General features: G+C 38.2%; 1 protein-coding gene across 1 annotated transcript in view; it reads right to left on the reverse strand.

Moving 5' to 3' along the window:
- Nucleotides 1-20838: 20838 nt before the first annotated feature.
- LOC120421015 (equilibrative nucleoside transporter 1) overlaps nucleotides 20839-22637 on the reverse strand; it is a 35778-nt gene continuing 33979 nt past the window's right edge. The window contains exons 7-8 of the mRNA XM_039584137.2: nucleotides 22130-22362; nucleotides 20839-22064 (exon numbers count right to left, since the gene is read on the reverse strand). Of these exons, the coding sequence (XP_039440071.1) occupies nucleotides 21420-22064; nucleotides 22130-22362 (878 nt within the window). The 3' untranslated portion in view covers nucleotides 20839-21419. The remainder of the gene's footprint in view (nucleotides 22065-22129; nucleotides 22363-22637) is intronic.

Raw genomic sequence — 22637 nt, forward strand, 5'->3', positions numbered from 1 at the left:
TTCATGATAGCTTTTTGGCGAGATTTTCAAGTAAAAAATAACTCTTTCATTTTTATATTTGTTTGGTAGTTTGCTAAGACCACACGACATTTGTGGTGCAATATCGGAAGAACATTGGGCAAAAAGGAAGAAAAAACATACGAAACAAAATTCAATGAACTCGTACAAGATTTTTTTTATCGAGATATTGCAGTTTTCTTTTTGTTGAATGTTCCAACCGTTCGTCTAGCAGTAAGTTGAAGTAAAGATATGGAATAATGATAATATAGATTTTTATCTTATATTTAGAACACAAAATTGTTGTTTCACTTCATTGATGACAGACTTTAATCATCATTTCTATGATCTGAACTCTTTTTTTTGCACCCCAGCGCTAGAGATGCCCTTAATCAGATAGAGCTGCAGTATAAAAATCGATTTTATATGATCACTCTTTTAAAAAATTAAGCAGATTTTGTCGTTTTTGATGAATGGAACCATTTCTCTACTGCCCATGGCAAAGGCCCTAGTGATGGCTCGGGGTACTCTGAAACGGTTACCATCACGTGAAAATTGACAAGGAACTAGAATTCAAACCCCAACAGATTTGTACAATTGGGCACAACAACGTTGTCATGTAGTATTTGTCTCAAAAACAGAGTGTAGGAATGCGGTCAACGAAAGATACAAAGCAGCGGTAACAATTCCTTTCCATTCCATCCACAAATCCATTCTGCCATACCAGTCATTGATAGTTCAGTTTCCATGAACATTATTTCAACTGATACAGCCAGCTCTAATACGGTTCAATTACAATAAAATCAATTCAGGAAAAAGAGTGCATTTCAAATGGGCTAATGAATATTCCTTAAAGAAAAAATAGATTGTTCAAGGTATTAGTTATTTCAAAATTGCGTAAAATTATAAAATAAATAATTCATCTCCCAGAATACCAGGTAGTGAATATTGATCAGCGCGCCCTTGTGCAGATGTAGGTAATCTCAAATACTAAAAACATTAAAATTCGATATCACTGGAACAAAACATATTCATCTATACGATTGTGAGGTCAAATAAAATAAATAAATAGGGCTGTTTTGAGATACAGCCATTTAAAGTTTTCAATTGCGCAATACAGGTAGAAAAAATATCTTAATCGCAATTTTGATCACGGAAATGCTTTCTACGTCCAATTTTCTTCAAAATTTAGCTTTTGACTGACCTTCTAAGATTTGTGGTTCCTGAGCTACACTCAAAATCAGAAGTACCCCTCAAAAAGGGTTCTATCAACCCTTTATCTGTCAACACAAGGTAAACAAACCCTTTTTGAGGGTTACTTCCATCCTTTTTTATCAAGTTTACCCGTCGTTACCTTTTGTAAAGGTTTACCACCGGTAACCTTTAAAAAAGGGTGGAAATAACCAGGGCTGCGGAGTCGGGTCATATTTTAAGCGACTCCGACTCCGACTCCGACTCCGGCTTTCTGAGTTAAGCCGACTCCGACTCCGACTCCGGCTCCGGCTTTCCACAAATTGATGACTCCGGCTCCGACTCCGACTCCGGCCTTCCAACTCTAGCCGACTCCGACTCCGACTCCGACTCCAGCTTTCCACAAATTGTTGACTCCGGCTCCGACTCCGACTCCGACACCTAATCTGTATTTAAAATAATTTACAAATTTCAATTAATAACATCACTCACATTTCAGTTCACACTAGCGCGAATAATACCGGGGTGACATTTATGTTCGGGGTGTTTAACAAAATTATACATACGAATTATTTATACAAACAGAATGATATGGAACCATACTAAGCTTGGTAGATAAGTGTTCGTTGTTCTATGTTACATGTTTTCAGCGTTATTGAAACAAAAATCATAAATATCTTCAGATTTAAACGCATTTTCTGCACAACAATTTTCTAAATAAATTTAAATTTTGTTGTTTGAAAAATTGGAACATTTTATTTAACTTCTTTAAATTTTTTTAAAGTTTATATGCTAGCTACACTAATTTTTAACTGTTTTTTTTAATGAAATATTAAAAGAAAGTTAACCTTCATGATCGAATTGACATATAAAATCCATTTGGATAATTTTAGGCTGAAATTTTAAAGAAACACAGTAACTATCAAAGATACGCTGGTTTTGAAATAGACAATTTTTAAAGCCACTATTTTTTAAAGCTCTTTTGAATTTATTTCAGACGACGTTTATGGAAATTGTGTGATCCAGCCCAGTACACACTTTAAACATATAAATCATGAGAAAATTCTAATATTTGAAAAAAAAAATTAAATTATATCAATTATATCACCCCGATTTAAGGTATTTAAAAAAAAAACTTGTTCTACAATATTATTTAAGGATCCACTACACGCAAACATTTTTTGCTTCGAGTTTTTTACGGAAATTGTCATAACTCTGAATAGCAAACAGTTAGAGTCCCACTTTTTGTATTAAGTCCTGTAGAAAAGTTATGCAAAGTTTACAAGACCTAAACTGATCTGATTGTTTCAATAGTTTCTTCAAAAAGCAAAAAAAAACTTGCGAAAATTGTGTTAACTTTGCATAACATTTCTACAGGACCTAATACAAAAAGTGGGACTCTAACTGTTTTCCTTTCAGAGTTATGACAATTTCCGTAAAAAAGTCGAAGCAAAAAATGTTCGCGTGTAGTGGATCCTTAAGGATCAACACTTTAAGAGAAATTGTAAACATTGAGGTAATCGATATATCTAATCAATTCAATGATTATTTCAAAATTAGTTGCAACTTATTTTCGATATTTTTTATTTGTTTTAAATGTTTTCAGCACGGCACTTTGATTTATTTTTATTTACATACAAAATGAGCATGTTGCGGTCCAAGTAGTAGATTGATATAATAGTTGATAATTTATTAGTATAGTTATAATGTCAATTTTACAAATGTTACATTTTTTTTTCGTTAAGTACTGATAGTGAACCTTTATTTTCCTAATAACAAAAAGGATCTACTTAAAACCTTAGCAATTCTATGGTAATATATTGACAATTAGTTGAATTAAAAGTTTGCAAAATTAAGTTTGGATAAGTTTTACATAGAATTTCCAGAGTTATATAAACTTTTATACTAAGAAGTTAGTAAACTTTATACTCAATCCAAATTATTTTTTTAATCGGTCAAAGATGCCTATTTGGAGTTGGGAGGCTGGATTTATGGTGATTTGTCAACAAATAACTTTATTTATGTTAATTTTTCGAAAGGTGCACAAACCTTTTTTGTACCTTTTTTGATTTTTGCAATAGTATTTGTTATAGAACTTTTTATAGAAATCATCTTTTCATGAGCATGTAGCAAAATGTTCGGCATGAGTTTCTGTACAAAAAGTAGTACTAGGTTTCTGTCAAACTTTAAATTGTTTACATGTTTTATCACAAAATGTGCATAGGGCCCAAGGGGTGTAAATACTTTTTTTTACATACTGTAAATACAAGCAAAAAGAGACAATAAAGAACCATTTTAATATGTTTTAATTTTTTGACTACACAGCCACAATTATTAACTATTTTATGAGTTATGACACTATAGTATAGTGTATGCAAGCATTGACAAGAGAGGATTAACAGATTATCATTCTCCGATCTTAGTGAAATAACACAATAAGAGCTTTCCAATCACAATAGAAATGCTTCGAAAACATAATGACATCTGATCTTGATCCAAAAAATAAATTGATTATAAAAATGTCAACGCAGTGCACGCGATTCAATAAATTAATTTAAAAAAATGAGAATTAACCTGAATTATAACAAATATTGAACAATAAATAAGTTCATAAATTATAAAAAATATTTTGATAACTCCGACTCCAGCTCCGACTCCGGGTCAATCAGAAATCTACGACTCCGGCTCCGACTCCGACTCCAGCTCATAAAATTTAGCCGACTCCGACTCCGACTCCGACTCCAGCTATTCGAGTTTTGACGACTCCGACTCCGACTCCGACTCCAGGTCCCCAAAAAGACCCGACTCCACCGACTCCGGCTCCGACTCCGACTCCGACTCCACAGCCCTGGAAATAACCCTCAAAAAGGGTTTGTTTACCTTGTGTTGACAGATAAAGGGTTTTTTTTTTTAATTTATATTTATTCAGTTTTTCTTTTCCATGTACATTCATTCAGTTAAAATATTATTGAGTGTCCAATCACAATCGATGACTTTTCACCTCAATTTTAAATACCAGCAACTTTCATTTATTCATGAAATATTTAGCTTTCGCTATTCAGTGATTTCAAATGTAGGAGGTCCTACATGTACAAAAGGGAAAAGGGATACCTTAAAACTAACTTATAAACTATATAAAGAGCGGATCAATGCAGCTGAAGACTGCAATGATTTTTGTCGAAATGCATCAATTATCTTATTGGACATAACATCCAAAGTGTCAACTTCGGCTAATTGATGAAGTTCACTGGTGCTGAACCAGGGAGGAAGTTTCAGAATCATTTTCAGAATTTTGTTCTGAATCCTCTGAAGTTTTTTCTTCCTGGTTAGGCAACAGCTTGTCCAGATCGGCACAGCATAAAGCATGGCAGGTCTGAAAATTTGTTTATAAATTAACAGTTTATTCTTGAGAAAAAGTCTAGAATTCCTGTTTATAAGTGCACGCAAAACAACCAATGCGAATTCTTTGAACATCGGTATCGAAATTATGAGCATCGAATGGTCATAAACGATCATGCACATTCGATGCTCAAAGCGATTTGACCATCCGATGTTCATCTTGCTTCGAATGGGGTTTGACAGTTCGTTTGATTGTGTGCGTGTCACCTCGCGCAGCTTTTTTGCTGTTTCCTCTATTCAACACTGGCGGCGCCACCGTACATTGCTGCTGCTGAGCAGTACCGCTTTTCGCCACTAGATGGCTCTGTTCAATGTTTTTGTCACTAGATGGCTCTGTCAGTTATTATGTTGGGTTCAAATTAAATAATTTGAGAGAATTTTAATCAAAACAGATGTTTTTATTGCTTTTACTTCAAAATTAAACTAAATCGAACTGTTTACAGTGAAAAAATTAGATTCATTTAATTTAATTTTCAAGTTAAAGCAATAAAACCATCTGTTTTGATTAAAATTCCCTACAAAAGGAAATAATCGGTAAAGCGTTAAATTATCTTTAATACAGTTTTAACAACGAACGTTTTACAATAAATCTTCGTTACTCCAGTCATCCGTAAAATTTCCTGAAGGAACCGTCGACCGTGCGATACCGGCGGTTTCCATCCGGGCTTCCGCTTGGTAATACTCGACCAGCACCAGATCGACCTCGATCAGTCGGAAGAACCGCGCAACCACAAAACATCCTCGTTTTTTCGACGCCAGAATGAAATATCTGCTACCACGCGAGAGCGAGAATGCTCTTGCTGATGGCGGAGTCGGCGAGGTCGATGCTTCACTGAGATCTGGTCAAAGATCGTCTTCAGTAGGTTCTGCAGTTTGGTTTTTGTCGGGGCGGGATTTAAGCTTTGAACAAGATTGTCCGTTCGACGCAGTGGTGAACGCAGAACGCTGTGCCAGTTCGATTTTTCCATCAACTGTCAGTCGAACAATCTACAGGGGTTGCTTTGTTCAATGGTCGATGACTGGCAGGCTATGATGACAGGCGCAAAATTTTGCGTTTGCGTCCAGGCCTGACGGACAATCTTGTTCTTACCTTTACTAACGAAAAATGCGCGCTGTGGAAAGAGTGAAAATTGTGAGTGAGATTTATATTCTCAGGGTTGTTGAAGTTTTTCGTACCGTTTCGGTCCGTTCTTTTTCTGCGTTCTGCGAGTTTCAGGGCCGAAGTTTTGGGGAAGTTTCGGCTCGGAAAGCTATCCGGATTAACGAGACGACAAACATGCTTCTTCGAGCTGAAAAAATTAACAGATTGTTGGACATGGACCGAGTAAGACTAAAATGTAGACATATACCTCCGTTTCGGCTCTAACGGGAAACCCAATTCCTCCATGTGGTCCTCAAATCACTCTGAAGATAAGCCCCTGCAAAATTGAATCGATTCCAGCCCGATTCGAGAGTTGATGTTGTCGCAAAGGGCCTCGAGAATGTACTCCGATTGGAGGCGTGAGTCACCGAGCTATGTGCCGGAAAAGCTGTCGAAGAGAGCGCCGATGGGTTGGCCTGGTCCGGCCAGGAATTGGAACTTTTCGACGCACTGGAACTGTCGGATGAGGTTCTCCAGGTTGAGCACGTACGCCTGGTCACGGGTAAGGGTGATGCGATCGAAGTATAGACGGCAGATTTTGTAGACCAACGTGTGGAGTTCATCTTCGAAGAGGAACGCGCTGTGCAAGTTGTTAGACGTCTGAGGCAACGGCGATGCTTTGCAATTACAATTTCGAGTTCAGGTGCCCACTCCAGTCCGTAATCTGCTTCTGCACCAGCACGATCGAATTCCAAACGTGCGTCTCCACCGTCGGATTCGTCTCGTTCATAAACTTGAACGCACTGCTTACGATCTGCGCCCGGTGCTTCTCCACAAAACGGCGCGTGCTGAAGGGACGCCGACACGACCTCGAACCACGCCGACAGAATGGCGGGATTTTGTAAAGCAGGGCCCCGTGTTTGTCGACCGATTTGTGCAGCTGTTTCTCGTGGACCTTGCTCAGGGAAAGGGCGATCAGCACGCGCTGGTACTTGTTTTCGGGGCGTTAGATCTTAACGGGGAAAGAAATTGAGAAAGTTATAATTTTATTTTAATTTTTGTCCTTCACTAGCTTCACTCCCAACATGTTTCGGATTGCTCAGCGTGTTTCCGCCCCGCAAAACACTTCTTTTAACTCGCTGGCAGGAACGTACTGCCGAACGACTAGAGGTCAATCCAAACTGTTCCGATCCGGCGCGATTTTTCGATCCGGTACCGAATGCGTTTTCTTTCGGCATTTTCTTATATGCACGTACATACTTGTTCGGTTCCGTTCCAATCTGTCATGTTTTGCCGTCCGGCACAATGATCCGGCAAAATAAAATTTCTTTTGACATTTGTTGCTTCAATGAAACGGAAGCGTGGGAATCCCGTCCATATCCATCAGGCAAAAATTGACGGACCGAATTTGACGACGCCGGATCGGAACAGTTTGGATTGACCATAGCTCGAAAATCTGGCCGCCTGAGCGTGAGTGTCGTATTGGGCCGAAATGCAGACCGGCACTAGCTGCTACGGCAATATTCTTACCTGCCTTCGTGACGACCGCCGCCTGTTCCACGTCGGTGGACAGATTCCCATAAAGGCGGGGCCAGAACGGGAGGACGGCTTTGACAAAGTCCAGCTCGGACTTGTTGCACTCACACTTTTTTCGGCGAACGCATCTGTTTAGACACTTTAATAGTAGTTTATGCAACAAGTTGCAAAAAGTGGATTTTTTCAGCACGAGTCGTACATTTATCCAACGAGGTTCACCGAGTTGGATAAATACGAAGAGTGCTGAAAAAATCAAGTATTGCAACGAGTTCCATACAACATTTTTTGCAATTCCGGAAAACACCCATTGAGTGAAATTTTGAGTCAAATTTTCATGCATTTTGTCAGTAAATCGTTTAAATCAAAAAAATGTTGAAAAGTGTTACCTTTCAAAACAAGTGTTGAAAAGTTCAACTTTTCAGCACCCATTTCAGTGCTGAAAAGTAGAACTTTTCAGCATTTATTTTGAAAAGTGTTGCTATTCAATTCTGTTATTTTTGGTACAAAAAAGTAGGCTATTGCGTCGTTCAAGAATGACAGGAAAAGTATGTAGTTTCACGGCGGAATTGCAAAAAATAAATAAACAACGCGACGCGGCACCAAACCACACTCGGCTTGCTTGGATCGTTTTTTTTCAGTTTGACGTTTCCTGCAGATTTTCTAAGAAGATCGGGAAGAACCTTTCGCTATTTAAAATAAGAAGAGGAAGTCATAGCGCTCGACACATAAAATACACGATGACCGTCAAGAGATGCATTGGTGTGTGTAATGTTTACGGCGATGTGAACATCCGATGTTCATAATTGTGAGCATCGGATGGTCAAAGGCGAGTGAGACTTCGATGTTCAACGGATTTGGGCTGCGTGTGGATACAAACATTTAATATATTTGTTACATTTAACCTGTATACTTTCAATGTGATCCTTGTAAGTAAGGTTTTTGTCAAAAGCAAGTCCAAGATATTTCACTTGATCCTCCCACTTTAAATTTACCTCATTCATCTTTATAATGTGATGACTTTTTGGTTTCAGAAAATCAGCCCTTGGTTTGTGAGGGAAAATAATAAGTTGAGTTTTTGCAGCATTTGGAGTAATTTTCCATTCTTTCAAATAAGAATTGAAAATATCCAAGCTTTTTTGTAATCTTCTTGTGATGACACGAAGGCTTCTACCTTTGGCGGAGATGCTTGTATCATCAGTAAAAAGTGATTTCTGACATCCTGGGGGCAAATCAGGCAAGTCAGAAGTAAAAATATTGTATAAAATTGGACCCAAAATGCTTCCTTGAGGGACGCCGGCACGTACAGGTAGTTGATCAGATTTGCTGTTCTGATAACATACCTGCAGAGTACGATCCGTCAAATAATTTTGAATAATTTTCACGATATAAATCGGAAAATTAAACCTTTTTAATTTCGCAATCAAACCTTTATGCCAAACACTGTCAAATGCCTTTTCTATGTCTAGAAGAGCAGCGCCAGTAGAATAGCCCTCAGATTTGTTGCTTCGAATTAAATTTGAAACTCTCAACAACTGATGAGTAGTTGAATGCCCAAAGCGAAATCCAAACTGCTCATCAGCGAAAATTGAATTTTCATTAATGTGTGTCATCATTCTATTAAGAATTATTCTTTCGAATAATTTACTAATAGATGAAAGCAAACTAATGGGCCGATAGCTTGAGGCTTCAGCAGGATTTTTGTCCGGTTTCAAAATCGGAACTACTTTGGCATTTTTCCAACTACTGGGAAAATATGCCAAATCAAAACATTTGTTGCAAATTTTGACCAAGCTACTTAAAGTTGCTTCAGGTAATTTTTTAATTAAAATGTAAAAAATGCCATCCTCACCAGGGGCTTTCATATTTTTAAATTTTTTGATAATAGATTTTATTTCATTCAGATCCGTATTAAAAACATCATCTGATGAAAACTCTTGTTCAACAATATTCTGAAATTCTATTGAAATTTGATCTTCAATAGGACTCAAAACATTTAAGTTGAAATTATGAGCACTCTCAAACTGCTGAGCAAGTTTTTGAGCTTTCTCCCCATTAGTTAATAGAATATTATCACCATCTTTTAAAGAAGGGATTGGTTTTTGAGGTTTCTTAAGAACCTTTGAAAGTTTCCAAAAAGGTTTGGAATAAGGTTTAATTTGTTCGACATCTCTTGCGAACTTTTCATTTCGCAGGAGAGTAAATCTGTGGTCAATAACCTTTTGCAAATCTTTTTGAATTCGCTTCAGTGCAGGATCACGAGAACGTTGATACTGTCTTCGGCGAACATTTTTCAGACGAATCAGAAGCTGAAGATCGTCATCAATAATGGGAGAATCAAATTTGACTTGGACTTTAGGAATAGCAATATTCCTAGCATCCAAAATTGCATTAGTTAAAGATTCCAAGGCTGAATCAATATCAGCTTTGGTTTCTAAAACAAAATCATGATTTAAATTATTCTCAATATGATGCTGATACCTGTCCCAATTAGCTTTGTGATAATTAAACACAGAACTATTGGGCCTGGTAACTGCTTCATGAGAAAGTGAAAAAGTTACTGGAAGGTGATCAGAATCAAAATCAGCATGAGTCACTAAAGGACCACAATACTGACTTTGATTTGTCAAAACCAAATCAATTGTTGATGGATTTCTAACAGAAGAAAAGCAAGTTGGCCCATTCGGGTATAAAACCGAATAAAGACCAGAAGTGCAATCTCTGAATAGAATTTTACCATTGGAATTTACTTTTGAATTATTCCAAGATTGGTGTTTGGCATTAAAATCACCGATGATCAAAAATCGAGATCTATGCCGAGTAAGTTTATTCAAATCCCCTTTGAAATAATTTTTATTTTCCCCAGTGCATTGGAAAGGCAAATATGCAGCTGCAATCATAATTTTCCCAAATGAAGTATCAAGTTCAATGCCCAAACTTTCAATAACTTTTAACTTAAAGTCACGTAAAGTGCTATAAGTCATACTACGGTGGATAACTATTGCAACTCCACCGCCATTTCGATTCTTTCTGTTATTGGTTATAACTTTATAATCTGGATCACTTTTCAAATAAGTGCCAGTTTTTTAAAATGTTTCGGTTATAACAGCAACATGCACGTTATGAACTCGTAAAAAGTTGAAAAATTCATTTTCTTTCGCTTTTAAAGAGCGAGCATTAAAATTCATAATATTGATGGAATTACTTAGATCCATGATTAAACTTCAGGGTAAGAACAACATCATTCGCAAATTTTAATCCAATCTGGATAGCTTCCATCATGGATGTAGCATTGCTCATTGTTTGAATCAAACCAAACAGTGAGTTTTGCAAAAAAGTCATTTTTTCAAAAGTAACATCGCCGAGATCAGAAGATCCCAAAGCGTTGCCAGCAGAAAAATTTTCAAATGAAATTTGAGGTACCTGCCCAATTTGAAAATTGGTAGAGGATTTAAAATTCGTGGATGAACCCGAACCCGAAACGACGTTGGCATAAGAAATACCATTGCTGTTACCTAACTTTTCCACGGTAGGGGTATTTCTAGCATTGTTCGAGTGAGACAGCACGAACGTTTGATTTAAAGATGCTGGTACAACCTGACTTTGAGAAAATTTCGGTTTGGATTTCGGCTGATGCTTAGCACGAGAATCCAAAACCTTTTTTTTCTGATGGGGCAATCCCAGAAATTTGATTTGTGATTTCCACCACAATTTGCACATTTAAATTGGGTGACTTCTTTCACGGGACAATTGTCCTTGTCGTGAGAAGAATCCCCGCAAACCATGCATTTTGGAACCATGGCGCAATGATCAGTACCGTGACCGAATGCCTGGCAACGCCGGCACTGGGTCAGATTCTGGCCATTACCGCCATGTTTCTTAAAATGCTCCCACTTTACCCGTACATGGAACAAAAACTGAACTTTGTCCAAAAGTTTCAAATTGTTGATTTCATTTCTGTTGAAATGAATCAGATAAAATTGTGAAGTCAAACCAAAGCGAGAAATATTCCCGTTTGATTTTTTCTTCATTGGTATTACTTGGGATGGGGCAAAGCCAAGCAACACCTTAAGTTCGTTTTTGATCTCATCCACCGACAAGTCGTTGGAGAGACCTTTCAGGACCGCCTTGAATGGACGAGCATTCTTGGTCTCATACGTGTAGAAATTGTGTTTGTGGTTTTTCAAATAACCAACAAAAGTTTGGTGATCTTGTAAAGATTCCGTCAACAAGCGACATTCTCCTCTTCGACCAAGCTGGAACGAAACCTTCAAATTGCAAGTTTCCTTGCAATTCTTCAGTTGCGTTCGAAAGCTGGCCAAATCGGAGACGGAAGTCACTACAATTGGCGGAGCCTTTACTCGTTTCTCGACGGCAGAAGGCTCAGTACGAGGAGAAGGATCCTTGTCAACAGTTTCGGATAAAACACCGAAACTGTTTGCCAATGGAATTGGAGGATTGACCTCACTTTCAGAATCAGAATCAGACCTCGGATGAGGCTGTTTTCTTTTTCTGTTTCCGTTAGCCGGCTTAGCGTTCAAACGCTTCACCGACGTAACGACCAAATCTTCAGAAGATTTGCGTTTACCTTTGTTTTGACGCATTTTGCAAGCAAAGTTCTCTTAAGAAGATGGCTTCGTTTGTAAAATACAACAAAATTTCAGGTGGGGTTAGTCTTGAAAAGACTGTTTAGAATTTTGGAAAATAACTCAGGTAGTCTTTAAAAAGACTGTGAATTTTGTTTGAAATAACTCTGAGCAGAGCTGAAAATGTCAGGGGTCATGACTCGAAAATCGGCGACGCTGACACGAATTTTTGAGATCCATTCACTGAACCGCAAAACCGTGACATAAACAAACCCGGCGCAGTCGTGAGTGCCCTAGCTCATTGAGCAGCTGCAATGCGAGGCAGTAGTCGACCAACGCTCATTCGACGTTGCACGCACACACATAAAGAAACAAGTTTTTACACAAAAAGTTCGTATTTATGCATGGAAACGTAATTTCGAATATAAGTTATGGTTTTTTTCAGGTGTTTTGCACAGTCTACAACCATTCAACTGTTTGAAAATAGTCAAAATAGTGATTAAAGAGGATTTTACGAGTCAGTCATATGACACGAATTGAGTGAGTGTAGCTCATTTTTTCACGTCTCTCATTCTCCAGCAGCCGACCGGCACAAGTCAGGCGACAGTGGTTGAATAGACACAGTAGGCTTGCAGTCACATGCTAGCAGTGAACAGACATTTTGGTTTGCTTCATGTGTACGCTGGGTTGGAAACTTTTTGCAGGCCTGACTCTGAGCTTAGGTAGTAAAAAATACCGCAGCTCTAGGAAGGTAATTTTCAAATGCTGTTCCGCTTCAGATGGAATAACCCATTTTCTATAACAAAATGCTGGAATTTTAAGGAAATCAGAACCATAAACTTCTGCTTTGCCTGCCCGGTGCTTCGGACGCCTGTGAAATATTTCAATGAAATATTTTATAGTTTTGGTAAACTGATATTTCTATTTTATTTAATTGTTTTGGCATTGACTGCAGTGTCCAAACAAATTGAAAATGAAAGTTGATGTTTGGAATCATAAAATAACACAGTTTTGACAATTATTATGCGAACTTATATCCAAACATTTGATAAAACAAGATGAGGTTTCCGGGTTTCGAAGCGTCCGGGAATTCCAAGCATGACGTTAAGCGGTTTGACAGTTGCACCTGTTTTAAATTTCATTTAAAAAAAAATCGAGAGCTTTGTGCAAAGTTCTTTGTCATACTGGTCATGTGTAACATAACGGTTTTATCCCTTATCCCCGAATCCCACTTTCCCGAATTCCATATCCCCGAAAATCATTTCCCCGAAAATTCCACATCCCCGAAAATCATTTCCCCGAAAGTGCCACTTGCCCGAAAATCATTTTCCCGAAAATTCCACGTCCCCTAAAATCATTTTCCCGAAAATTCCACTTCCCCGAAAATCATTTTCCCGAAAATTACTTATACCCGAATGGTTACCCGCAAATTAAATTTTCCCGAATATAAACTAAATTGTTTTTTTTTATGAATATTTTTTTTCAAAAGTATGACCTTAATATTAAATTCTCCTACGAGTGTTTTCAAATATGAAAAAAAATAACCGTACAAGGCCATTCATAAACCACGCGGACTTTTAAAAAGTGTGGGGTATTGAGATCATCCACGTTCCATCAAAGAGATTTTTTTTGTATGGGCAATTATCAGCAAAGGAATTTTTTTCAAAACGGTATCCACGTGGTAAGGATTCTGGACTGTTTTGTTTGTTTGGTTGACCATTCTGTGCTTTGTCCTGAACTTTGGTTGAATTTGGTTGCCGAGGTCCCGAGTTATAATTAGGGATCATCCAAAAACCACGGTGAAACTTTGGGAAGGGGGGGAGGGGGGCGTATGGCGATTGTCCCTTACAAACGTTTTTTTTTTTGTATGGACAATTGTCCACGAAGAGGGGGGGGGGGGATTTCCAAAAAAGTGTCCACGTGGTTTGTGGATTGCCCCTTACAAATGTTTACGGTAGTCGAGATCTTACTTACATGTCATACACATGTCACATGTCAAACGCATTCTGACCTGGAATCCCTTTGACCAATTGTCGCACTTACATCAATTTTCCGGGTTTGTCAAGTTAGCACGAGACAACATTTTTCGGTTTTGATTGAATATCTCAGGAATAAAATAGAATTTTGGGGATCTGTAAAGGTCAAAAAGTGAGGCATTGTGAGCTGCACAAAATGGCGTTCTTAACTCAATTTGGCTCACAATCGTCGTATGACAAGCGAGCACGACAGCGACGAAATGTGAAAAATAGGCAACTGTATTAAGCGGCACGCTGCCATTTAGATTTGTTCATTATAAATATGTACTCTGCTCAAGATGTACTCATTCTCTACATCATTTGTCATAGTCGGAGTTTTTGTTGGATTCGCTGGAGTCAGTTTTTTTTAAAGGAAGTTGGAGTAACTAAATCTCAACATCCGGAGTTCGAATTCTTTAACTCCGAAAACTTGGAAAATGTTCAAAATTTAAGTGAAGCTGGATTAAAATGCTCGAAAAAAACTCGGAATTTTTAGAACGTTTAATTGTGCATGATATCTCATTGATCGCTACTTCCCCGTACCCGGTCAGGCGGGTATGCCCGCCTGACCGGGTTCGGGGAAGTGGCGTTCGGGGAAATGGCCGTTCGGGGATATGGTCATTCGGGAAAATGATTTTCAGGGATGTGGAAAATTAGGGGAAGTCGCCATTCTGGAAAATGGTTTTTAGGGGAAGTCGCCATTCGGGGATGTGGCCATTCGGGGAAATGGATTGTTCGGGGAAATGGTTTTCGGGTAAATGACATTTCGGGAAAGTGTCTTTTCGGAGATGTGGTATTCGGGGAAATGTCTTTTCGGGAATGTGGGTTTCGGGGAAATGTCATAGATTCGTCTTGGAATCTATGACATTTCCCTGAAACCCATATTACCGAAGGGACATTTCCCCGAATGCCACTTCCCCGAAAAGACACTTCCCCTAATAGTCATTTCCCCGAATTCCATTTACCCGAATTTCCCATTTCCCCTAATCGTCCACATCCCCGAATGCCATTTTCCCGAATGGGACTTACCCGATTAGTCATATCCCTGAATAGTCATTTCCCTGAACGCCATTTCCCCGAACGCTCCTGGGCACCGGGCATTTCGGCTTGACCGCGTTCGCGGAAATAGCATTTTACAGTCGATTCTCTGCTTGTCAATATCCAAGGGACCGTCGAGGAAGAGAATCATCAGATTACAGAACGATGCAAAATGAAGACTCGATTGAAAATATTTTTTTCTTCATACCCAGCTATGGGAGAGAATCATGGCAACGTCCATCAAACAAAAACAAACTAATGTCAAACACCCTTTAAAGCTTCGTTTCGCCAAGAAAAATGTCTATGCAAGCCATGAAAACTGAAATTATTGACAACCGGAAGAGATTTTTAAAGCAAACAGAATCCAAGGGACAGTCGAGGAAGAGATCCGTCAAGCAAGGGAAAATATCGAGGAATGAAGATAATTGAAGTATGCAGATTGAAGGGACTGAAGAATTCATCGATAGATGGAGAATTATTGATATCGAGAAGATCGACAGCCAGAGAGTCGACTGTATAAGAAAAAAAATGATGGCACTCAGAACAGACGTACCATTTTAGGGGGTAAGGGGTGTTGGAAGGTTTGGTACTATTCATTCAAATACAATGAATATTGTTACAGACTTTTTTTTATATATTCTCAAAACAAATACCTTTTTCTTATAGACATGATAATAATAATGCAATAGAAGTTTTGTTATTTTTTATGATTCAAAAACATACCGTGCGACTTTCGTAGTATGTACCCCGTATCAGTAGAACCCCGTTCACACTGATCATTTTATTCACATTGCTGGTTTGGGATTTGGCGAAAAGTATAATCAACAAAAACTTCAATTAAAATTTGTACCAGCCTTATGTACCTATTTGTTCAATTTTCGCGTTCTTGAACAAAATTCGAAAAAAAAATCCTTGCAAATTTCTCAAAAACAACATTTAATCATGCGGTTGAATCGAGGGTTGAATACAAATGTTAATAGAACAACAAAAAATCTAGTAATTGGGTCCTAAAATTAAGCTCAAATTTGTGATATTATTGTTCACAAGAAAAATAAGCTTTACTAAGTACAAGCTTTACTAAGTACAATTTGAACGACCGCAAAGGATTTAAATTGGATTTTTAATTCAATTTCTTAAAAATCACTTCACAGCCCTTCTTGGCAGAAAAGCTCCTACTTGACAGCTCGATCCAGGGGGGCCATAGTTGATCCAATGTTGTCTTGTCAATAACTTTTTTTTTGCATAAAAATGAAAAAAAAAAGTTATCAGAAATGGTTTTTAATCGTGATTCTTACCGTTGTTCATAAAAATTGACAAAGGGCTTTACTACCCAATTTAAAACATTTAATCAACAGCATACCCGAAAAAGCTGTTTGTTCGGTAAAATTCAGAAAGAAAATAACTGTTAGTCATGGAAAAAGGCTTTAGCGAAAATGATGATTAGGGGATAAGCAAATTCGGGTAATTTTAAATTTAAATAAACGGCAATTGGCGTGAGTGTCACTTCGGGGAAGTGGCATTCGGGGAAATGGTCGATTAGGGGAAATGGCATTCGGGGATATAGCCGATTAGGGGAAATGATATTCGGGGAAATGGCATTCGGGGATGTGGCTGATTAGGGGAAGTGATATTCGCGGATGTGACCAATTAGGGGAAATGATTTTCGGGGAAATGGCATTCGGGGAAATGTCATTCGGGAAAATGAGCTAGACCCGTTGTCTTGATCCATACAAAAAGGGGGAAGGGTTAAAATTAAAAAAAAAGTCTCCGCGTGGTTTGTGGATGGCTCCAAGTTCGCTTCACTCAAAAATCAATCTTTTTGCTAATAAATGTGAGGTGTGAAATGGTAGGGAAAAAAGGAAACATTTCAAGCAAACAACACAAATCTTAACGTACAAGTTTCTTTATTATTTTTCAACTTTATTATAATTATTGTTTTGCATTTTGTAGATTACAACAATCGTCTTTGTGTGAGATTTTATCCGGCTTTTACAACTGTTACTATTTATCAGTAATGATTAAACCTTACTAATGTTTATTTCGAATTAAGCGTAACTTTATTTGCAGTTTTTGTTTCTTTTTTTGTTATTGCCGGAAGGAAAACACGGTATCTTGGTACTCTATTCACCTTTTTTATTGGTTTCTTCTATAAAATGCGTATCAAAAAACTAGTGAGATACATCTAAAAAGGGGTTCACGTTTTTTTTTGTTTGCTCTCCTCAGACTGTGTTCAAAAATTGTTTATTGTCTTGTTTATGGTTCCATGCGTTTTCGGGTTTCTGTCTTTCTTTTTCAAAGATAGTTTATTTTGTTGTAGAGGCTTGCTATAAACTGTTAAACTTGATTGGTTTCTGGGTTTTGTTGCAAAAGATTTCGTTTTAAGAAGTCGACAATACGAGATGAAGGAGTGTTTATCAAAGTGTTAATAATCGCTGAGTTAGAAAACGTTGGTTGGTACTCTCTCGAGCCTTAACTTTAGTAGCAAAAAGTAAGATTCGGTTAGTTTTATGCAATATTGTGAATAAGTGTTTGTGTGGGTGTGTGTTGTTATGTTTTTATAGGAAATCTTTAACCCCTCGCTAGTCTTCTAATTTTTCGTAGTAATCAAAGGATATGTTTTATCTATCTAATTGGGTCAATCATTGATACGTTGCTTAGAATGTGAAAGTATGTTTCTTGTGTTAATCGTATTTGAACTAGTTTGGATTTTATCTCTTATCTCCGGTTAGAAACAGTTAGATGATAAATAACTTGCTGAAAATATAAACAAAATTGAAATTATTACCTAGCTTCGAAATTGGGTCCTAAAATGAAGCTTAGATTGCTGATATTATTGTTTACAGCGATAAAGCTTTTTTTTTTCTGAGTACAATGACCCTTTGTACAACCACAAAGAGTTTAAAATGGATTTTTAAATCAATTTTGAAAAATTAACCTCGCGGTCCTTCTTGACAGAAAAGCTCCTACTTGACAGCTCGTTCCAAGGGGACCATAGTTGATCCATCGAAAAAATGTTGTCTTGTCAAAAAAAAATTTTGCATAATAATGAAAAAAAGTGATCAGGAATGGTTTTTAATCGTGTTTTTTACCGTTGTACATAAAAATTGACATAGGGCTTTAGTACCCAATTAACGTTGAAATTAGCGAATTTGAATACGTAACAAAAATCATTTTTTTTAGTTTACGTCCCTTCTACGGCACTCACACCTCCACCAATCGTTTGTTTTTGTATAAAAAAAATGGATAACGGCTTTCTTGGAGGTACTGGAATAACATTTCAAATGGCTACAGGCGTCAGATTGCAAACTTTGTGCAGGAAATCAAAAAAGCACGTGATTTGCTGGCAACACTGTCAGAACTTCTAGTTAGTTGGTGTCAAGTTGAGTAAATATTAAAACTTCAAATCAAATCATTGGGTGTAGAATAGGGTGGTCCAAATCCGGACTTTCTCGGGGCTACACCCTGACATCAAAGATTGACCCATCACTAGGCTAAATTCTAAATTTGAGCTCATTCTGACCACGGGAAACCCCTCCCTCTAATCGCTTGAAGGTTGTATGGGAAAAATCGTCAAAATGTATGGAAGGAAGCAACTGTTTCAGTTTTTTACCTGTGGAGGCCGCGACAGTCGTCCAATCTTTATCAATTCTCAGATGTAGGACCTTCATTAAACTAAGAACATCTTTCCCGAAGACACCATATTTTTAGGATTAGTTTCTGAAAATGACCATTCTTGCGCGGCCGGCTCAAAGGGGCAACATAACAGGCGCACTGCCAGGTAGGCAGGCAGGCAAGCGAGCACGCACGTTCATTTAAAAATAATTGTTTCTAGGTAGCCCCTTAGAACCGTATGCACAAAAATTGTCATTTTCAGAAGCTAATAACATTTCAGCAAAAAATATGGTGTCTTCGGGAAAGTTGTTCTAAATTTAATGAAGGTCCTACATCTCAGAATTGATAAAGATTGAACGAATATTGCACCCTCCACAGGTAAATAACCTCACCTTAACATGCGGCTTGAGACGAGGAATGTACGACAAAAGGTCGAATGTACAAAAGGTCGAAAGAAAACTCAAGGTCAAATGGAGAAAAGGTCGCAAGTGGACTTATGGTCGAACAAACAACTAAAAAACATTGCTGAAAAATCAGTAACTGCATATCTGTCAAACTGAAATGTCACTTATGACTTATTGGTATGATGCGGCCGAGAGAAAATTCTTTTTCAAATGTGTTGTGTTTTTTTTAATTTTGTACATATTGTGATCTCTAGAAACAAAACTAAGAAAAAATTTGAACCGCAAATGCCTCGATGCTAACCACCTGTTTATTCAGGTTTGGAGGATTGATGAAATAAATATTGTGGTTTGGTTGAGCGTTTTAGCTTTGTATTCATAGAAATAAATATATAAATAACAGTAATTAAATGGAAACATTTTAAATGGCAAGCAAAATCTAATTTAGATAACGGAAATACCAGCAACAAATGCTGAATCAGCAAATGATCTGTCAAACTGACACAAGATAATTACTGAATTTTCAGCAAAATAATTTGACGTTTCTTTTGCTGAAATTTCAGTTGTTTTGACAAACAGTTTACTAAAATTTCAGTAAACTATCTGTCAAAGTGACAAATGTCAGTTAACTGAGAATTCAGTAAAATCTAAATTACTGAATCGTTTACTGAAATTTCCGAAGATGAAAACTCAGTTAAACTTTACTGAATTTCAGCGAAAAAAAAGTGGTGTGTAAGCTTCGTTCTCCTTTATTAGTGGCTAGAATTTCATACTCACTTAATGTCGCCATCTTTCTTGAAAATACTCTTGCATATCGCTGCTTTTAGGCTTAAACTTTGACTGAAAAAGATTTTTCATCTGACCATGTTATTTTTTAATTTCGAATCGCTTAAAATTCCAGATCTGTGTTTTTATTCCTAAAGGGTCGAACAAAATACAACAGAAAGCGCGACGCAAAGCCCACCTATTTGAATTTAAATAAATATAAAATAACTGCTTATGCTTGAAAGAATGAAAAAAAAAAAACACACCGAAATGTGACAAAAATGTTGATGTTTCTAAGAATAGATAATTTTCCTAAACATGCTTGTTGAAGTCAGACAATTTCACATTATGATTTTTTGTCTTTTTTCAACTTTTTCCCGTTCGACCTTTTGTTCACTTTCGACCTTCTGTCCTTTCAACCTTTTGGCATTCGATCTTTTGCCCATTCGACCTTATGTCCTTCGACCATCCCGCACATCCCAAGAAAATTCTAAGTCATTCATTGACTAAAACACACTTAAATTTGTTTGTCTCAAGCTTTTCTGAAAGAGCAAATGATTTTGAACCAACCTGCATCATTAACTCAAATGTGATGAAAATGCATATGGGACATTTATGCGAACAGGGGCAGTGAACAGTAAGGTAAACTGAAAATTACTAAATTCGGTAAAATGTAACCGAAGTTCGGGAATGAAGCGCATTATTGTTCATCGTACAACCGAAATTCGGTAAAATTTTGTTCATTTTGACAGATGGTTTACCGATCTAGACTTTACCGATTTTTCAACTACCGAATTCGGTAAAAAAAACTAAGTGTTTAGTGATTTTTCATGCAGAGTGTTGGAGAACACGATTTGCAGCGTAAAAAAGACACCTCTCCATTTGTCTCGTCTGCTCAGCACTTGGCAAACTTTTTGTAAAAGAGAGAAAAAAAAAAAAAAAAAAAGAAATGAAATTGACTTTTGCTAATGGTTAGGTTAGATCGTGTAAAACACAATGAGCGGGGAAACGCTTCTGGAATTCAATTGAATAAATTAAACTATCCGAATTTCGATTCAATCAAATTTCAGAAGGAGGACTGTGCAATCCACCCGTTTTTTTTTTTTTTTTTTTCTTATAACCGAGATAGAAAAATGTGAAACTTTTAATTTTGATTCGTAGTTTTTGTTAACAAACAAACAAGGGGTTTTTTCGAGGGATTAAATAAAAAACAAACGAGATTTTCATATAAAAATATACTTTCTACTGTAAACACTAAACTTAAACGTTAACGTACTACTAACTCTTACACTAATTTCCGGCATTTAAAAAAAGGCAACGAGAAAAGGTTAGCTGACATGCTAACATTGTACCGGCTTGAGAAAATGAATTTTAAGAAAAAAAATATGTTTAAAATAATTAAACGCTTTAAAAGTTTGAAAAACATGATAAGAGAACTTAACAAAACAAAACTATCAGTCTAACCGTAAACGATGTATAACCTACAAGTGAAGACAGGGCAAAACCAAACTTAAATTAATCGTTTTTAAAATTAATACGCAAAAATTTGGTGTGATTTTTAGTTAACTGGCCCGGGGAACTTAGGATTTTGAGCAAAAAGTGTAAAATTCAAATCGTAAAACTAGGAAAATCTGCGCTTTTGTGTTGTTTCCGCCAATAGTGTGAGGAGTTTCACGTCTGTCCACCCGCGGCACACGAGCGGACCTGCACTAACCGGCTGGCCCCTGGGCTGCTCGGTCGATCCGTCCCGGATCTAGCTGTCCAGAGCGGCCAGAACTTCTCGTCGAGCCCAGTGCCAGCCCTAGTGCAGCCACTCGAGGAAGTTGGTACGCACAATCAGGGGGAAGACCATCGAGAAGAGAATGCCGCTGAAGATGCCCGTAATGAGCATGGCCGCGGCAAACATGCCGGCCGTAACGGCGTGGTGCGACTCCACGGACTGCGGGGCGTACATCATTCCGAGCGAGCTCAGATAGCCGGAACTGTACGCCATGAGGACGGCGATGCCCCAGTACACCCAGTCATCGTTGATGTAGATCGGGAGCAACCGTTCGATACCGAGTGGTCGGTAATTGCAGAACAGGAACAGCGGGAGAAACACCGCTCGGAGGACCACTGGCCACACCAGGTGCTTCGGTTTGGGCCAGGTCACCCACGAGGTGGTCAAACTGCCCAGCATCGCAAACAGGTTAAACGTGAGGAAGCAGGTGATGCTCACGTATAGCTCGTCCCCAATGACGAAATCCGGCGAGGAGCGCTTGATGTCCGAGTGAACGGCCGGGAACACGGCCAGCGTGATGAAGAAGGTGAAGAACACGTTGAACAGCTGCGGGAAGGCCTGCTTGAAGATCCTCCAGAAGGGGGGTCGCCCGTCCACGTCGATGCCGGCCTTTTTGTGCGTTTCCGCTTCCTTCTCCTTGAGCATCTCGTGGTAGCGGTAGAATTTCTACAAAAAAAAAAAGAGTCAATACATTACTGAGATATTCTCTTTTAAGAACCTGCAACACTCACATTCAGCGGCAGCGCAAAGTACGTGTCGAAGCACAGCAGCAGCACGAACATGGCCGTGATGAAGTAGTAGATGGCGGCCGTCCGCACCGACGATGCGAATTGGGAGCTAAGGATCGAGATGATGGACGCGAACGTGCCGCTGATGTTGGACCCCAGCACGACGGCGCCGGTGTACTTGAACGGCAGCTTGGCCACCATGCCGTACACGGTGTTCTGGTAGATGCCACCGGCCACTGTGAATGTGGGAAGAAACGGCATGAGAAATTGCAATTTGATTTTTTTAAATAAATTGTAAGATTGAGCCCTGAGCAGCAAGTGAAATGTGCAAACTGTCAAGGTAAGCGCACAGCGAACCTTCGCGTACAACAAAAAACTAAATTTTATTTGACTAATGCTATTCTGTTGTGGTCAAAAGTTTAAAAACAAACATTGGTAGGTTGTATTTCGTTGTTTTCAACATTTGGAAATGGGTCAATATGTATAACTGTGCCATTTCCAAATGTTGGTA

The sequence above is a fragment of the Culex pipiens genome, chromosome 1 (genome assembly GCF_016801865.2).
Source record: "Culex pipiens pallens isolate TS chromosome 1, TS_CPP_V2, whole genome shotgun sequence".
Lineage (NCBI taxonomy): Eukaryota > Metazoa > Arthropoda > Insecta > Diptera > Culicidae > Culex > Culex pipiens.